General features: G+C 35.6%; 3 protein-coding genes across 9 annotated transcripts in view; 1 reads left to right on the forward strand and 2 right to left on the reverse strand.

Moving 5' to 3' along the window:
- Positions 1 to 19504, forward strand: part of LOC105425174 (gametogenetin-binding protein 2-like) — a 28109-nt gene that overhangs the window by 1263 nt on the left and 7342 nt on the right. For 3 of the 5 annotated variants that reach the window (XM_089078862.1, XM_011635816.3, XM_011635815.2), the window contains exons 3-11: positions 72 to 215; positions 300 to 512; positions 571 to 777; positions 853 to 1021; positions 1108 to 1272; positions 1403 to 1483; positions 1553 to 1816; positions 1895 to 2272; positions 2361 to 3191. In XM_089078862.1, the coding sequence (XP_088934988.1) occupies positions 72 to 215; positions 300 to 512; positions 571 to 777; positions 853 to 1021; positions 1108 to 1272; positions 1403 to 1483; positions 1553 to 1816; positions 1895 to 2272; positions 2361 to 2531 (1792 nt within the window). In that variant the 3' untranslated portion in view covers positions 2532 to 3191. Of the gene's footprint in view, positions 1 to 71; positions 216 to 299; positions 513 to 570; positions 778 to 852; positions 1022 to 1107; positions 1273 to 1402; positions 1484 to 1552; positions 1817 to 1894; positions 2273 to 2360; positions 3192 to 19504 lie in introns of those variants that run through there. The other 2 variants (XM_011635814.3, XM_089078867.1) reach the window with 2 other exon arrangements.
- On the reverse strand, positions 2572 to 5613 carry LOC105425171 (3-oxoacyl-[acyl-carrier-protein] synthase, mitochondrial). The gene is made up of 3 exons (XM_011635805.3): positions 5220 to 5613; positions 4677 to 5057; positions 2572 to 4597 (listed from the first exon to the last, which is right to left on the reverse strand). Exons 1-3 carry the CDS (start codon positions 5416 to 5418, stop codon positions 3852 to 3854), a joined length of 1326 nt encoding a protein of 441 aa, XP_011634107.2. The 5' UTR covers positions 5419 to 5613; the 3' UTR covers positions 2572 to 3851.
- LOC105425173 (uncharacterized) overlaps positions 5943 to 19504 on the reverse strand; it is a 41857-nt gene continuing 28295 nt past the window's right edge. For all 3 annotated transcript variants that reach the window (XM_011635808.3, XM_011635807.3, XM_011635810.3), the window contains 7 exons: positions 11393 to 11909; positions 10791 to 11263; positions 10068 to 10252; positions 9649 to 9974; positions 9241 to 9315; positions 8965 to 9156; positions 5943 to 8870 (listed from right to left, as the gene is read on the reverse strand). In XM_011635808.3, coding sequence (XP_011634110.2) covers positions 8799 to 8870; positions 8965 to 9156; positions 9241 to 9315; positions 9649 to 9974; positions 10068 to 10252; positions 10791 to 11263; positions 11393 to 11909 — 1840 coding nt within the window. In that variant the 3' untranslated portion in view covers positions 5943 to 8798. The remainder of the gene's footprint in view (positions 8871 to 8964; positions 9157 to 9240; positions 9316 to 9648; positions 9975 to 10067; positions 10253 to 10790; positions 11264 to 11392; positions 11910 to 19504) is intronic.

A 19504-nucleotide genomic window follows, 5' to 3' on the forward strand; every position in this document is an offset into this window, starting at 1 on the left:
ATCTTTAATAAAATAACATATATATCATTGTCATTGCGCTAATAAATAATAATGAAATATTCTGTGTTCAGTGTTGAAAGATTGTTCTATGAGTTGATGAAATCAGGACATCCTGCATTAGATCCACTGGTCATCACTCCCGATGGTATGCTTTCTATAAAAGATGATGTTTTAAACTCGCCTCAACAACTTTGTACATTATTGCATGGACACAGGTATATAGTCAATTGCATAAATTTTTTCTAGACATTTTCTAAAGATATGGAAGAATTATCATCATTATTTACATCTCTCCATAGCACTAGATTAAATAATTTAATGGAAAAACAGCAAAGGAATAGAAAATCTCAACGATGTGTACTGCATACTTTGGAGATTCAACGGTTACCACCAATATGGAACTCTTGGAGAGAAGTGTGGGATTGCATGGAACTACCATGTCGGCAGGAATTAACTTTGATAGAGACCGATACGCTTGATGAAGCTTTAGATACTTATCTACGTAAACATAGGTATATAATTTTGCGTAGATTATTCGTGACTTCTCTATAACACAATTGCGGTTGTCAGGTTTTGCGCCGAATGTCGAAACAAAGTATTATTGGCCTCGTCTCTCCTGACACGAGAACCTGAACCTACGAAAGAAAAAGGTTATGTAGCAGTTTTATATTCCGGAATTAAGCGTTGTATAGCCGATCATCATGTTCACTTACCAGCCATCACGGAATACATGACTACTCTCCTTGGTCGCGCACAACCGTGGGCGCTTATGGGAAGGTACTGATCTCCAGGAACATGTTCTTTGAAATATAACGTTTTGGAAAGAGTGAAGAAAGACTTTCTGAATTTTAGGGAGCGCCACGCGAAAACGCTGGAAATTGCTCAAGAGGAAGTACTTACATGCTTAGGAATATGTATTGCGGAACGATTGCACAGAATACATCGACGAATGAAGGAAGAAGAAACTGTATGTAAAGTATTAGCTGCTGTTGCAGTGGACGCGTTATCTAGGAACTTCCAGGTAACATGAATTCGTTTAATAAAAAATCTATATAATTCATACAATTAGTCAGTCTGCGGTAAAATTAAATATTTTATCTTGTCTAGATGGCAGTTGAAGTGAAACAAGGTATTTCTCAATTGGAATTATTGTACGAGGAACTCACGAGAGAAGAATTTGCGAAGCAACAGAGGCGTGAAAAATTACGACTCAAACGCAAGAAGAAGAAGGAACGTCGCAACGAAACAGAGGAAAAGGAAAATTCCTGTGATGTATGTTTAAATTTGTGTACAAGATATTTTTTAAAAAATTCATTGATTTAAAATTTTTTTCGCAATAGTCATAATAATATTAATATATTAATATGGTTATCCATGCATGACTGCTGTATATTTGCTATAGTGTTCAAATGAGAGGCAAAGTGAAACCCCCTGTACCTGTGCGGAATCGAAACCGACAACGCAAAACATCGATCGGCATAAAGTACATGAAATTTACTTAATTTTATACAAATATATGTCTTTCTGTAGATTAACACATCTCTGATCTTAGTTGCAGGTCTTAGATCCGAAAAATAAAGGACCACCGACGTGTAAATGTCCAGATTGTTTAAAGAAGCAAAAAATGCCTAGTATATCACAGTCGCAAAATAAGACAGAATTAGCATTCCCTGTGAAAAAGAGTCCACAGAAAATTACAGTTAAAAAAGATATCTCCGAAGCGAAGAAGAAACTTAGTACAAATAAATCAAAACAAAATAGTACATCTTTCAAACAATTATCTCAAGAGTCATCCGATATTTGCGAGTCATGTAAGGTAACTACGGTTATCGATCTCATTCAATTGTTGTAATTTCCAAAATGAGAAATTCTAATTTTTTATTCTTGTTCCAAGGAGAGTGAGAAAGTCCATGATGAGAATCAATGGCATTACGATGACAACTGTAAAGATTCCGTTACTAACGAGTTGGTAGATGCTTGGATAACAGAACCTAGTGAGACCAAGTATACTGTGTGGATAGAAATGAAGAAATGTTTTGAAATGACAGAGAGGAAAAATTCTTCGAGTGAACAATCGTCTCAAGACTGTGGATATTCTTCCGAACATAATATTAGCAGTTCTTCTCTTCCTAGCACACCAGAGGGTTCTGAAGTAGCTTGCAGTGATGAGTGGTGCGATCACGAAGGAACTTGTCACGATAAACTTAATCATTCCAGTTCTAGTATCTCTTTACTGCAGGGAGGTGGACTGACGCTTTCGCAAATGTTAAAGGTAAAATTAAAATATATAATGTACTCTAAATATTAAAGGTTTTGCTCTGTAAAATAACTTAAATTCAACGTGGTATCTTGATCATCAGGATTTTTCTGACGATGACGAAAAGGAGAGTTATATTCCAGTAGAAGAAGTGTTAGAATTCAAGTCAAGGATGTGTCAACTCACGGAAAAACGACAGGAACTTCGGCAAACACTCAGAGAACGTTTTGCCATGTTGTGCAACCATCAGAAACCACTTAACATTCTTCATTAGAGAAAGAATTCCTACTAGCTACGGTAATATATCTCCGTCGTTTTATTTTTCTTTCTTTTTTTTTCTACTTTGATTTACCGTTAGTAGCGAGATATGTGAATATAATAGACGTATTCTGAAGAAACTGTTATCATTTAAGGTCGACTTTCTGATGAATAAAGCACTTTATTATGTGTATATCAAGCCAAAAAAAACATAAATACAACAATATTTATCTCAACAATCAGAAAATTGCATCTAATAAATAAAAAAAAAAATAATTTCGTATCTAACAAAGTTGACCATCAACTTTGAGAAAAATACGCAACGCGATCGAAGTACCATAAGATTAGTATAATCAGAACAACTTGAATATTGATGTATATCTTGAAAAATTAATTGTATAGATCTTTGCAATTTAAGCAAACGTAGCTATCTTGAATGAACAATGCCTTGGCCGTGAGAACATGGCAGATCCAATTACGCAGTAAATGCAAGTTGTTAAAGACAAGTTCACCAGTGATTTGAGAAGTATTTTTTCTTGAAAATTTTTATTTTCAAGATTGTTTACATGGCGACATGATTATAGCGGATTCGTATCAATGTTGTATGAGCAAAGATGCGATGTAATATGTCGGAATCTTAATATTAAAAATCAATGTTGCATTCCATTATAATATATATACATATATTTTATTATTCCAATGTATATATCCTCTTTGTGTAACTTCTATTACACACACACACACTGTAAGAATATTCTATAAAAAGGATTATTACCGTAAATCGTACATATATATTGTATGTTGCATAAAAATTATTAAAAATATTTAAGCCGCTATCCACTAGTAATCAGTTTATGTGAGATATCGTTCGTTACCACTAAATTCACTTTTCTTGAGCTTTGTTGTTTTAGATACATATGTACATATCAGTATATTTACAAAAGAAGTATCTTTCTATCAATTGAATAATATTGAAGGATCCACAAATCTGTTTTCTAGCATTTTAAAATGCTTGTTCTCGAATATTTCGAATACTTCAGTTTTCAAAGAATTACTAATAATTCATTCTATTAATGTTATGTGTATCGTATAACTCCCACGTTTATTTCACATCTTTTTTTTTATTCGATATTCATTTCTATGTGGATTCATAATTTAGCTTTGCGAGTTATTAAAAATGTAATGTGAGAATTATTTTTCCTTCATCTTCTTATATAACTTTCATAGATTTTTCTTTCGCAAAGTTTATTATCAAAATCTTTTTATACACATTTAGAGAAAATACTTATATTTTTTCATTAAAGAGATAAGATACACTTTGAGAGATATTTCGGATTTAATCGACATATTGCGTGAAGCACAAGCACGCATTCGTTCCACCAAAACCGAACGCGTTTTTTAGAGCTGTTCGACGTGTTGTCAGTGCATTCCACTTCACATTTGTATGCGGCGCGAATCTTAGACTCGTCTTCATGTCCAAGTTGTGTAAATTCAACGTGGGAGGTATAACACCCTCCTTGATTGCTAGAATTGTGAAGGCTGCCTCCAAATTGCCGGCAGCACCCAACAAATGTCCATGCGCTCCCTTTGTGCTCGTCACTGTCACATTCTTGCTATGTTCACCCATTAGCGATTCGATCGCCTTCACCTCGATCGCATCACCCAACGGTGTGGATGTAGCATGCGCGTTCACGAGCGTTACTTCTGATGTTTCGATGCCAGCATCTTTCAATGTTCGATCCATCGCTAATAACGCCCCAATGCCGTCCTCGCTGGGTGCCGTTATATGTGATGCATCGCCGGACAAACCGTAGCCCAGCACTTCCGCGTAGATGGGCGCATCTCGGGCAAGCGCATGGTTCAATTCTTCTAGCACTAGTATCGCGGCGCCCTCACCCATGACGAAACCATCGCGATCGCAGTCGAAGGGCCGCGATGCTTCCCTCGGCATGTCATTCCTCGATGTGCTCAGTGCGCGTAGTCGGCAGAACGCGGCTATAGCCAACGGACTGATGCATGCTTCTGCACCACCGCACACCATCACGCTTGTCTCACCACCGCGAATAAAACGGAACGCGTCACCTGAAAGACATTCATTACAACTGTTTCTCGAATATGGGAAAAGCATTTATCACAGCTTGTATCTTTTGCTATCAATTACCGATAGCATGTGCACCCGTTGCACATGCAGTTGATACTGAATGATTAGGCCCACGGAAGCCGTACTTGATGCTAATCTGACCAGCGGCCATGTTCGGCAATATCCTCGGTACGAAGAATGGACTGACTTTGCTGTATCCCTTTTTCAGAGTTTCATATGTCATACATACATCTACCAAGTCTATCATACCGATCCCTACAGAAACTCCAGTGTCACGTTTATCAGCTTCATCAATTGGTTTCCATTTTGCATCTTCAAGTGCCTCTTCTGAAGCTATCAGCGCATAAGCAGTGGCAGGACACATTGTACGTAGCTCACTTTTTGTAAAGTGGGAGTCAATATTAAGCTCATGAGAGGAATCTCCTTTTGGTACCAATGCAGCTTAAATATAAATCAACTATTACATAATTTATCACATACACACGACAATAATTTTTAGCAATGGCAATTATTATAATATTTGAAGTATATATTCTGTGTATATACAGAATAAGATGTAGATAAATTTCGATACACATCCTATACGTTTATGACAATACCCACCTACTTTACACGGTAACTTGTCATAGTCTGGTTCAGAAAGCCGTGTAATGCCACATTTAGAATCGATAAGAGCCTTCCAAGCATTTTGGGTTCCGACTCCCAAGGGACACACAATTCCCATTCCAGTTACGACGACACGGCGCTTGGACCTCGCGACGGTCGACAGCGACCGGCTAATATGCAAAAATGGAATGGACATCGCAATTTCTGAGAGAGACCTTTTGCAGATGCTCTTCGATAATTATGTAAGATAATTACGTTAGTTGAATCATTGTGATTATCAAGATATTAGAAACATTTACAAAGCACATACAAAGTCAACTACATTGAGGTTATGTCTATTTGTACTGAAATATAAGTGAAATTACAGACGCTTTACTTTACCGACGATAATTTAAGTCTATACTTTTTAAATTAATTTTTTATCTCTCTTTTCCTTTCGAGTGTGGAAAAAAAGAAAGATAAATAATGCAAGCTTATCTAAAAAAATATTTTTATCTCGCAAAACATTCTATTTAAAATATAGAAAATAAAAATACATATCTTCGATAGAAAATATATGATTTTTAGAGTTGCTGACGCATTTTCTTTCATAATCATATACTATTTTTAATTCTTTAGTACTAAAAATAAAATAATTTTATGCAAAATGATCAGAAAGGCGTTGGAAATTTATAATTTCACGATATTGTAAGTTGTACAATGAATAAAATATGCAGGGAATACGTTTAAAAACTTTATTTTGGTTTGCTTTGTAATTGGGAAAAATATATATATATATATATATATATATTTATACATATATATGTTGTATGTACCTGTAGGAACTTTGGACTACAGATTATGTTGGGGACAATCATCGTTTGGGGAGGTAACATATTAAGTTAAAAAAAATTTTAAACATGCGAATATGTCACCAACGGAATAAAAAAACATCTTACTCTACTAAACTAAAATTAAAATTTCCTGTTAAATTTAAATATACATATGCATTGGTAACAAATATAAAATGTTGCATATGTGATACATTTGATTCAGTGGACGCAGACCTGAATCATGATCACACAGTTTATATTTTTATGCGCGAAATTTAATATTTCTGTAAATCGAGAAGGATAAGAAAACAATTGGATAAAGTTTAAAATGCATTTTTAGAAAAATAGATTTTAAAAAGACTAGAATCATACGGAGAAAAAAAAGAGAATGAAAATATGACATCTTTTACGTACAATTTATCAAATCAAGTGAAATTGATTTTTACATAATATATCTGTTATATAACAATACATTAAATTCATATAAGATAGATTTATATATAAAAATTATATAAAAAATTATTAAATAAATAGTATATATGATTTTCTTGCACTGGGAATATTTAATAAGATTTTAATGATCGTTTCTTATGTTCCTTTTTAAATGCTCTATCCAATAATTTTCTATATTCATGATGTAAAATAGAGATAGAAAGAAAACAGATAATCCAAAATGACACCTAAAAATACAATATTCAAGTTATTTCTTTAACTTGAGCGTCCATGTTATTTAATTATGGAAAACAAAATTTACATATAGGGGCGGATTGAACAAGCAGAAAATATTTCTTTATATGAATATGTAATTCATAACGAATAATCATGTTAATTATTTGCAAATAATAAAACTGTGATAATAAATGATAATTTTTATTTTCCGAACTTGTTATAACAATACAACTAATTACATTATTATATAACTTTGAATTTAATTAGATATAATATAATTAGATGTTTTATTATAACAAATTTGTAATATTTATAATATAGGCGTTATGCATTGCAAGGCAATATGAAGGGATTAACGGTCAAGTTCGAGCAAACTAAGAAAGGAAAAATTAACGATAAATAAATTAATCAAGTAATATTTTAAAGATAAATATTTCGAATTTAGTCCTCATCAATATCAATCAATCAAGAAAAAAAATGAAAAAAAAAATAAATCATAAAAGGTAAGAAAAAATAAACCATAATCAAAGTTATAATAGTAAGATTTTAGCGATAAAATCAGAGACAAATAGGTAACAATGATATATGAAGAAATGAACAGATAACATTTTTACATAAAACTGTAGTTAAATGACATAAACGTGTTATGATTAAGAGGTTGTGTCAAAGCTTAATAAACAATAATAAATGAATTAAAAACAATCTTCGTACAGTTTAACAATCCATTTCGAGTCAAATTTAAAAAGTCCAAAAAAGTGCTTAAAAAATTCTCATAACTAATTCTTCAGTCGGTGACGTGAATTATATTAATTTCAATAGTATAAAATTAGTTCGCAGATGTTAAAATTGTAAAAGTCCAAAACAAATTTTAAGTGAGGATGATTATAATTAAAAATCGTAAAAATATGAAAATGTAATTTCGTAAAGAAGTCTGTTTCTAGTGAAATGTCAGTAGCTTTTAATTTTATCAAATCTTAAGAATGATAGTCAGTTGAAGTTTAAAAAGATTATCTTGTTTATTTTTTCCATATCATCATCTGTTCATATCTCTGATTTTATCACAAAAACTTTATTACTACAACTTTGACTATTATTTTTATTCATTTTTTATGATTTATTTTTTCTCAGCTTCCGATTTATTTGATGCTGAAGAGGATCGAATAACGTTCATAACATTCATCTTTACATAATTAATTTATTTATCATTAATTTCATCCATCTTTAATTTGCTCGAATTTGATAATCTCTTCTGTTAATCTCTTTATATTATACAACAAGTTTATTTTGTTCATTATATTTATTATGACAAATATAAATTTTATCTTGTTTCAATTTCTTAAATTTAAGATATCTATAAAATTTATAAGACATCTAATAAAATATCTTGCATCTGGAAATATTTTCTAATAAAAAATATTGAAAATATTTTTCAATATTTTTCATAGGACTGATGGTCCCAATCCGCCCCCGATCTTACGCATGGCACGCGATTAATCGACATTTTAAAATCCAACGCTGAACAACTTTCCTAAATTGTATAAAATTATATACAGCATCGCGTTATTTAATATTGTGCTCCCTCTTCGCAAAGCGTTTCGGAATTACTTATTCCTTTCCCTACTCATTTTTTTCGAGAACTCGAAAGCTTTCGACTAGTGTACGTAGTAAAGGCTAAAAAAAAAAGAATACATAACACACGAGGCTCATTAACCAATGGTATTCCATTAATTTTCATCATTGAAAAAAAGATCATTGTTTTCCTCTGAAGCACGAGCAAAGTACGAGAAATTTCATGAATTCGTTCTGCTTTCAGCAGAACGTGATAGAGCGTGGAATTTTCTTCAAACTTTTTCAAGATGAGAGATCAGTAAATGCTTGTGATAAATAGGACATCATCCAGTCATCTCGTCAAAGATCTTTCTAATATCCATATAACATATACACATGGTAATCCTTCATTAATTCGCTCCGCATCTCAATTGTCGCTCAGTATGAATTATACCCTTGAACTTCTTTTCTTGACTAGATTCGTACTCAGTTGTGCCGATATCTTTTGCCTGATATTGTATACATCGGGTCACAGTGATCTCGGCCGTTAAACGAGTTTGGTCTTGCTGTTCTCGGGCTCGGGTGGACAGTGATCAGAGTGTGTTGCCCATGCAGCAAGCTGTTAATATTAATATAATCCGTTACCATAAATATTAATAATTATTAATATAGATCGCGTGTAACATATTCGATTGACTTGACATAACATGTACCTGACATGAACGACTGCAATACCACTGATTTCCGCATCCGGCGCATACAAATTGTGCGGGTCGAATTCTACATCCCTGACACTTTGGTGGGGCGCTTGGTGAAGGTGGATTGTCCTTTACTATTTGCTTGCCGTCCCTTCCAGCTATCGAGTTCCCTTTTCTATCATCGGTTGTTTCTTCTTCTATGTCCTCCTAAAAATATTAGTGGAAAGGTTAGAAATCAAATGTATGCAGAAGTTATAAAAAAAGCATTAAGAAATCAAAAAGAAAATTTACCACTTGAATTAAATCATTAGAATGAGATTGCGCAGGAGTGTTAACGACAGGGGTTATAGTTATCTCTGTGCGAGCCTGAAAAAAATATCTTACATTATTAAAAGAAAATAATTTATCTTTCGCCTAACTCATTATTTAACTGAAAATATTTTCAAACGCGAAACTCGAAAACTTATTTATTTACTATATATTATGTACATTCATAATTTAGTATTTCTATATTTATTTATATAAATATAAAAATAATAAATTTTTAAAAATAACATGTATAATAAATATATAAGATTAATACTGCTGGACAGAGTGATACAATAATTATGGAGCTTAAAGAAAATCACAGTGTTTTAATGATGACGTAAATTGCTGAAAAAAATAATATAATTACAAGAATCAAGAAAAGTAAAGAACCTTGGAAGAAGACAGGAGATCGTTTATAGAAACCAGATTAGAGCCTTGGTATGTCTGCAAAAGGTGCTGGGTCGTGCCGCTTTGCTGTGACATAGACGCTGATGCTGTCGCGGCTGCTGCAGTCGTTGGAGAACTCCTTTCTCTTTCAGGCGCAGTGAGTAATCTTGCTAAAGTAGGTGAAAAAGTTGTGGATCTCGGTGTTTGCGCTTTCGTTAGAATTCCATGAAGCAACGAGCCGCTCGATTGCGGTGTACTCTGAGCAGATGAAGGAGTTACAGGGTGAAGTGTCACATCCGGATAATTTTGTGGTGTCTTGACTGTTTCACCTAAACACGATGTTAAAATGCAGCTAGATTGCTTCGACATTCTTGATATATAAGAATTTGATTAATTTAAAAATTTGAGGAAATTGATGTTACCTTGCTGACTTAGCTTAGCAAATTGCACTAGCATATCTTTATAATTCATGGAATCATTGGTGCTTGGATTGCTCTTACACGATTCCGTGCTAGATGGTCTCGAGTCCGCGTTGTGTCCAGTTTCGACCATAGCACCGCCAGCTCCAAGATTGATATTTACGTTCGAACTTCTCATTCTTCGGCCTCTGTAATTGGAGAACATGTTTAACAATTCAAGAAATATATTTGTTCTCATAAAAGAATCTAAAAGCGTAGATTTCTTAATATTTAATATAAGTTATTATGGCTATAATCTTATAATAAAAAATCTGATGCAGATATCATAATCAAATATCAAATATTATTATGTAGCAAAATCTGTATGCATTTAAACAACAAAGACAGGCCTGTTTTTTTTTTAATTAACTTAATCATTTAGAATCTTATTTTTTTTATCTAAAATATATTTGTTATAAAAATATATTTTGATCATTTAAAAAATAATTAACAAATGAATGATCAATTATGATGTAATGCAAATGTAAAAATCAACGTAAAATTTAACGTAAATTACATTTAAGTTCTCAAAAATTATATCACTATATTATTTTTCTGATATAAATTTTGACATATCAAAAGAAAATATCATCAATACCGTATCATCAACCTTGTGTTTTCTTATTTCTTTTTTTCTTTCTTTTCTTATTCTCTTGCAACTCTCATAATTTACTTATAATTAATTACCTCCTTGGTACAGTTTCCGGGTGTTTAAGTCTGTGATCAGCAATGATAGATCTAACATCCACTATCGCACCTTGACGGCCTTCTCCAATTTGCCGACTTTCTGGACTTGCTGTCTCGTTTTGTTTACGATTGCTCTCGCCATTGGTTTTCGGGGGAGTCGTTCGTTGCTGTGAGCTAACTCTTGTGATTTTTTCTTTCTTCAAACACGAGTCCAAAGATTTTTCGCCTGAATCCTCTTTCGATTCAAAAGATTTATCTTTCATGGAAATAGTACTGCTGCTGTTCTCCCATTCGGCCAAGCCTAGAGATGGTTTAACTGATGGCGAAGCCTCTGGCAACTGACTGTCATTTTCCATGTAGGTTGTCGTTTGTATTTTCCTTTCGAGCCTTAGGTATGCTTCCTCCTTGAGTTTCCTCTTCCTTAAGATCTCATTCCATTCCATTTCTTTGGCATGCGCTAAATTTTCAAGAGCCTGTGAATAGATATTAGTAAATTTTCAAGAGCCTGTGAATAGATATTAGTAAAATACATATTGCGGAAACAAACAAGTTTAAAAACAAGACTCTATCCTTGATTAAAGATTATATCTCTAAACACTCACCAAAATATCAGCTCGCAACTGATCGGCCTTTGCCATAAGATCTTCGACGCTCTCATTGTTGTCACCTACAATACTTAAAAGGTACTCCTCTCGTGAAAAATCTTCACGAAACTTTTTTCTGGGATTTCCTAGTGAGATCAGCTGTCCGTTAGTTGACTTTCGCTTTTTGATATCGATGGGCTCAGACGCTGCTTTGACGTGGCGCGGCTGCACATTTTTACTCGGAGCTGTAGCATTTTGTCGCGACGTGCCAGCGAGCAGTTGCCTATCCCTCGTGTCCGAAGTTTCATTGTCACAGTCCGACTCGTCTTTTTTCTTGATGCGAGGACGAGCACTCACCGTTGTCGTCGGCGCGGCTGCTGTCTCTTCCGGAAGGGCGGCGCCGTTCTGTTGGCTCTGAGGTACCTTTGGCGACGGAGATGATCTCGACGACGTCTTATCGTCGGCTCTATTCTCCGCGACGTCCACCTTTCGCTTGTTCTCGGCCGCGCCCTCCATCGCGTGCATTTTGTTTAAGCTGCAAACACAAAACAGTACTTCCATTAGCAACGATGTTCTTCATTTAGAGCCCATTTCAGATTCTGAAATTTGTATCAGAGTTTAGAGAGAGGATCGAGAAATGAATTTGAAATGTTTAAAATAACAGACTAATTGTGTTTGATGAACAAGAGATACATTAGGTAACACATACATGTTGTATAATGGTTTCAAAATAGGAAGGGTATTTTTGATTGTTTCTTACAAATATAAAAAAAATTAAGTATTTCGCTTTTGTTCGTGATATTAGCAAACCATCCGTGTAACGAATCAAGTAACAGGTGTCATAAACTATACTATACGTTATCTCGATTATCAGTAAATCCGATTATGTAATAATCAACTGTATGATTGTATATTGTTTTCAAACCAAACTTACGATTTTTTTACTTCATTATTTAGCACTGCTTTCTTTTTTTCTTTTTCATTACCAACAAGTACACTTGTTTTAAAGAGTTTAGATCCCATATCGCCGAAATACTTGACTTCTTTCGTGTGAGGAAATTCATACACAACAGGCAAGTTACATGCGCGCTTCCCCGACTATCGCGACCGAAGGTCGATCCTGCAAAACAAACGTTCGCGAGAGGCGATGGCATTGATAAAACGATAAAGTGCGGCCTGGTGTAGAAGCCTCGGTCGACCTTGCCTAGAAAATAGTCATTCGTCGGAGGCTCCAAGGACGACGACGCGACGTGGTGGTGAAACGCCACACGCGCGCACTATCGTTCCCCGCAATATCGCGCCGACGGCGCTTATTAACTCGGCGAACATATACGTGTCCTCACCACATATATCGCGGCGTAAATAAAATCTTCGTATCACGACCTGATTAGCCGGCCATGCTATAATTAGAAGCCGCGCGGTTTAATCGGCGCACCGTCAGCGTCCCGATTAATTAACGCGCGTAAGCGTCTTACGGGCCAGAGGCGCGATCTTCATCAACTTTATCGTGAATAAGTTTCGCGTGTGAGAAGACAAAAAGGATGGAAGGCCCCCTCTCCCCCGATCTTAACGGCGATCGACGGCGATTCTGCGGAAGTTCCGTGGCGAAAGGGCGCTGAACGAACGGGAAAATGATTGGTGGCGTCACGTTCACTTCTTTATTCGTACTCGATTTAAGAAATTTGCAAGAATTCATTCATTCTTCAAAATATCTTTTCTGTTTCTTTCTCGTTTAGGTCAACGACATCCACAAGAGCCTCTATGCTTTGGAGAAAAAAAAAAAAAAAAAAACATTGAGACACATCATGTATGTGCTTTGATTATTTAAACTAGTAGCAGGCTATAGGCATTCTAACAAAATGTAAGATATCTTCTTTCACAACAATAATTAATCAAATTCTCTTTTTTAACTGAATTCGTTCAATTATTAATAAAATGAAGCATCATTTATTTATATAGCAAAATTTAATTATGCAGTTATACACATACGTTAGACGTGTACATGTTTAAAGTATTAAATGAATAATATGAATGGACAATTAATGAAGAATAAGAAATAAATATACTTTCTATTGTTTGAAAAAATGATGATATTGTGTTCGTCAAACACAAAGAAAACTTGTTTTCGCCTGCAACTTTTCCATTAAATACTTACAATTCTTTGGATATTATGTATCGTACTTTCTTGATATGACCATGATCCATTTGTAATGTTTTCTGATTCAGTAGAAAGAATAAATTACAGATAATATAATTACAGATAAAGTCATAACATGTTTATATTAATAATCTTTTCTATGATTTTATTTACAAATAAATTTTTTATTTCAAATTTTAATTATACAAACTGTATATTCAAAAAGATTTACAATTCTCTTATTTTTCTGTTTTTACTAATTTAATATTAAATAGTATAAAAACAGTAGTATTTTATCTTTTATTAAAGAGACATCGAATATTACATTATCTTTTAATAAAGAGCAATAAATCGGTGACCTTCTTTTCCATTTCTGTAACAACTTATTAATTTTTCATTTGCAAGTTTAACTTTAATTATTCATGTGTCCAAACTAAACCTGAGTATATATATATATATATATATATATATATCGAGGGGGGGGGGAGAAAGAAAAGGAACGAAATTTGCAAAAATACATTCTATGCACGCATTTCGATTGTATAAACTAGTCTGTTAGATCATCTAGATAATAACTTCTAATGTAACTTCTAATGAATGTGTGTTATCAAATATTGCACAGAATATATTGTGAAATAATATTAAGCTAAGGATCATTTAATCAAGAATTAATCGCATACAAATATTTATTTAAGATTTATAATATAAGATTGCAGATTCTCTCTCTCTCTCTCTATGTATATATATATATATATATATATATATATATATATATATGAGAGAGAAAGAATCTGCAATCTTATATTACAAATCTTAAATGCAATTTATATATATATATATATATATATATATATATATATATATATATATTACAAGTCTTAAGTGCAATTTTAAGATTACATCTAGCTAATGAAAAGATTATATGATATATCAAGATCGATTATATTCAAAACAATTTTAAATATAAAATCAGAATAAATATTTGCGATTAATTCTTGATTAAGTGATCCTTAGCTTAATATTATTTCACAATATACTCTGTGCAATATTTGATAACACACATATATAAGAAATTACATCATCTAACAGACTAGTTTATATAACCGGAATGCGTGCATAGAATGCATTTTGCAAATTTCATTCCTTCTCTTCCCCTTCCCCCTCGATTTTCCTATAAAAAAAATAAACAAAAATTATTATTGATTCGTTTTTCTCGTCTTACAAAAGAAGCGTAAAATTTCGCGAACTCAAGTTTATGAAATAGATAAATAGATAAATCTTTTAAATAAACAAAAATGGAAATCGACATTGTGAGGTCATGATATTATCAGATATATTTAAGATTCCTGATACGTCGGCCGAGTATTAAGTGTGATGACTCGTCGTGTCACGTTAACGCTATCGCAAAGTACCCTCGACATCGAGTGCAACGTCGGCGTGACGCAACGAGTGCATCGTCGCCGCCGCCGCCGCCGCCGCCGTCGTCGTCGTCGTCGTCGTCGTGCCGCATCACAAACAAATTGTAACATGAATTAAAGAGGTTTATCTATATTCGATATTTCTTTTATTTCATTCAACATAAAATATCAAGCAAAAAAATATAAATAAAGATCGATTGAATATTTTTAAATTATAAATAAAGTGAAGTATTTATTAATAAAACGGACATTTTAAAGTAAAAGCATTAATACATTGTCTCAGGTATAATTCATTAGTTAGCGTCATTATCGGAGACATGCGCGGATACATTAGGTTCGCTGTTAGTAATTGCATTATGTCATGCTTTCCGCATTTAAAATGGAATAGATATGTAAGTGAACGTTGAAAGAAACAAGACGAGATATATAAAAAGTTTAGTTGCAAAAAACATCTACTATCTGTGTCGAAGAAATATCGGTATTGAGAATTATTAGATTTCTAGAAAACAGATCTGATAAGTTTAGAAGTATATCAAACATAATAAGACGTTTATTCAACAATTACACGACTGTTGGATTTCCTAAGTGGATACTTTCTATTTAGTGATACAAATGGACACAAGTATCATTTTGTCCTTGTTAATCAAGAAAGATAGAATGATACTTGTGTCGACTTGTGTCCAAATGGAAAGTACCTAGTATAATTAGTGTAAAATAGTTGCATCGTATCGTTAATCTACCGAATTTTATAAACAATCATTTGTACTATGAGAATATTCTCTTTGAAAAAATGAATACTCTCGTTGAAAAATTGTACATGAATATTACATGTGCATTATTATAATTAAAATTTTTTATGATTGTGCTAGAAATATCAGTTATATTTTACTTAATAAATCTCTCTCTCTCTCTCTCTCTCTCAACTTTATCGTTACTATTACATAGTTTATTTAACAAATATAGATATAAATATTATATAATACAAATATTACTTTCTGAATCGTTAATATATTTATATTAGATTTTTTTTTTAATCGACGTTCTTAATCGACACGCGAAAAATTGGCCTTAACTTGCACGCGAGAAACGCAGATCGCGTTTGATATGAGTCGTAGAGAGAGTCAACAAGAAAGAAGGAGACTGAGAGAAGGGATGGGATGATGCTAGTTGGAGGGAAACGAAGTGCTGAAGAGGAAGGGAGAACCGGAGGAAGAGAGAATGAGAGAGAAAAAGAGAGAGAAATAGAGCAGAGTTCATTCACCCGCTGCGCTTTATAGATGCGGATATATAGGTTTCGCGGTACCAATTCTGAAGAGGGCAAGACTCTTCCTTCGCATAGGAGAACGCGGTCTTATTTAGCGATTAGATAAGAATATTTATTTCTAGGATAGACCTTTCCATATTATTAACTGTTATCTCTCAATGATTATTTACTTTGACCGCCTAAAACAATTGTTTACAAAGTGAACGCAAAATAAACTGATGAACTGAAATGTTGAATATTGTTATTTTAAACAGTTTATTAATAACTGTTTAAAATAATTATTATATAAGAAGCAACAACAAAGAAAATCTAACAATTATTACTTCAAAAAATTAGTCATTAACGATCAAAATGGACGGACAAATTCTTTTCTCATTTCTCATCGATTTTTTCTCATTTAAAAAATATAAGGATCAAGTAACAATATAAAGGCAGTAATCAATTAGATATTTAAAGAGACTGTTCAGCATCACTTATCGAGTTGCAACTGTCAGCCCAAAAAAGTACTTCTCCTTCGTCACGCTTTTACTTTCTTTTTCTTTCATGGGATCTGTTAACAGGTGGTCAGCGCAAGCTCGCTTTTACACACGTAATTAATTCACGGGCGTATGCATAATCAGGAGTCGTTATTCGGGTGGTGCGTTTAATGTTTCATAAAGTACACCGCGATACATAAATTGCCTCATAGATGTGTATGAAAATAAAATGTCAAAGTACAGTGTACAACGGTACCTTCGTCGAATGAACGTAATGATAACGTGAAAGAGAAAAAGGGAAGGGGAGGGGGTGGATGTACAGGAAGCAAAAGGGGGGAAAAAGAAATAGGGAAAAAAAAAAGAAAGAAAAGAATTACACCGCGAGGAATCATCTTGTGCGAAATTATGCCCGCATGCTTTTTATCTTCTTCGAGATTTTTTTAGTATATAATTTCGCTTCGAGAGGATCTTTGAAAATCCCCCGGAAATGTAGCCCCTTAAGTGCACCCGCAGAAATTTAATATCACCTCGAACGTTCTCACGTTGCACGAAAATACAGTTTTTTTTAAATAGACTAAAATTATAATAACGACCTGCTTATTTCGTAAAATATTTCTTATCGTTTAGATAACTTCAGGAACTTGAAGAACATCTCGTATACGTTGGTTTTGCACCCGCTCAGAGGAAGGAAGAAAAATATCGAGACATTGTGAAATGCGATAAGCGTTGAGTCGGTTAAGGTACACCGATTCGACAATCGCGAATATCGGTCGTGACCGGAGCGCACAGGCGCCGCATGACGCGCCGCGCGCAAATTGTCGCTTCTACGGTCGCGCGAAGAAGCGTTTCGCGTATTCGCGGTTGACGACCTCTCCACATTTAAAACAATACCTATATTTCGCCGGCGCGAAACGCTACCTTTCACCGGTCTCTCGCGCGAATATCAACTTTTCTACTTTTCCGCGGTACAACGATAGCGAAAGCGAGGGGAGAAAGCGCGACCGTCCGGTGGGCGGGCATTCGCCTGGAGTCCTGCGAAAGCACGCGAAACAGGCAAAAAAAAAAAATGATACTTCGTGAGCGGTGAACGGTGACGAAGACCTTCGTCGTGTCGTAATTGCATCGTCAATCGTCGCCGACTCTCGCGATCGCGGTGAATTTTTCGCGCGGAGCGATCGAAACCGCGAGCCGGATGAACATTTTTATAAGACGCAGGGAGATCACTTCGGATCCAAGAGAACTTAAAAAGATACGTGTTTATGTAAATTCGCGTTATTTTCTATATACGAGACTGTGTCTCTTGATTCTGTCACTCACTCACTTGATCCAATGATGACTTTCCTAAATTGAAGAGAGAGTCGACGAGAAAAATATGCTTTAGTACTGTCTCTTTCTTTTTTTTTCTTTATGCACCTCTTTCTTGAAAATCCAACAAGTCGGTTCTATTACACGTAGGAAAATATATCGAACGTTGTATGCATCGGCAAATTCACCGGCCAGTGAATCATTAGAAAACAGTTACGATTCTTTCTCAAGTCTGCGAAGCTGTCACGACATTAGTGTACTTCCATCACTTCTCGGCTTCGAATTTCTTTGCAAATAATTTGTGCCGCGTTCGTATGTATGTACATACATAAATGTAATTTATATCTTCATTAAAACGTTCCCACGACGTTTCGGGGGCATCGTTCTCGCGGCGCGGTCGTACACCATTATTATTAGACCATCTCCGATGAAGCCGCACCGCACCGCACCGCACCGCACCGCACCGCACCGCACCGCACCGCACCGCACCGTACCGCACTGACCTGCGTTCGGGAAGCGTAAAGTTAACTCTCGGCCGTTTAAGCAGGCCAACGAAACGATCCGTCCATCGGAACCGTTTACGCACCACCGTTCACATTACAATCCACCGTCATACGGCCTCGCGAGTGTGAGCACAACGAGCGGCGACCGGTGTGTCAGCGTCTTTCTCTTAAACGCAGATCGCCGTTGCATTCCTGTATCCGCAACGAGCATAGAAGAACGCCCGCGCGTCGCAAGATAGAACGGACGAGGGCGGACAGAATATTCACGGCGAAGAATGCAAGAATGCGGGAACGCATGCACGCACGCACGCACGCACGCACGCACGCACGCATGCACGCACGCACGCACGCACGCACGTATGCATGAATGTACGTAAGACCGCTGCGCTTTCGCCAAAGACACCACTCTCTATCTACTTGCACTTTTCACCAACCATTTACGTTCCTTCTCTTCTCTCGCTCTCCGCCCACAATCTCCGGTCTAGAGACTAACTGGTCTCTCCGGAGAGAATTAACTGGTCTCTCGAAGGTTCCCTCGCTTCTCGTCAGGTAACAGGCCTGAGGGAGGTCGCTCAAAAGATCGCTTTTGCCGCTACAATATCACTCGCTTCGATCTTGATAGGTGGCGGGAGGTTCTTTCGAGAAAAAAAATCGCACATATTCTGAGAGAATTCACCAAGGGATGTTTCACGACGGGTGTTCGTTCTACTCGATCGACGTCCTCGCGAAGCGCTCGAGCGGCTACGAGAACGTCGATCGTTCTCCGTCTCTTTCCCTCTCAAGGCGACGACGAAGAGGAAGGCGCGCACAGAACGCGAACGTGCATCGACCACGACGCGGTATCGGGGTCGAGAGTTCCACGACCGAGCGCAGCGGGCCACCTACCTACCTCCTCTCCTCGGCCACGACGGCGGCGGCGGAGGCGGTGGCGGCGGCGGCGGCGGCGGCGGCGGCGGCGGCGGCGACGGCCAGCACGCCGCTCTCACTCTCTTCTATCCGCGCCGCGCACGAGAGCGATGTTCTCACG

The sequence above is a fragment of the Pogonomyrmex barbatus genome, unplaced genomic scaffold (assembly GCF_055798465.1).
Source record: "Pogonomyrmex barbatus isolate J1 unplaced genomic scaffold, ASM5579846v1 scaffold1, whole genome shotgun sequence".
Classification (NCBI taxonomy): domain Eukaryota; kingdom Metazoa; phylum Arthropoda; class Insecta; order Hymenoptera; family Formicidae; genus Pogonomyrmex; species Pogonomyrmex barbatus.

Excerpts from the sequence above, each read along its gene's own strand:
- LOC105425171 (XM_011635805.3), bottom strand. The coding sequence starts at position 5,418 with ATGTCCATTCCATTTTTGCATATTAGCCGGTCGCTGTCGACCGTCGCG. Across the intron at positions 5,058-5,219 it reads CAAGTTACCGTGTAAAGTAG|CTGCATTGGTACCAAAAGGA; the intron begins GTGGGTATTGTC and ends TTTATATTTAAG. Across the intron at positions 4,598-4,676 it reads AACGGGTGCACATGCTATCG|GTGACGCGTTCCGTTTTATT; the intron begins GTAATTGATAGC and ends AATGTCTTTCAG.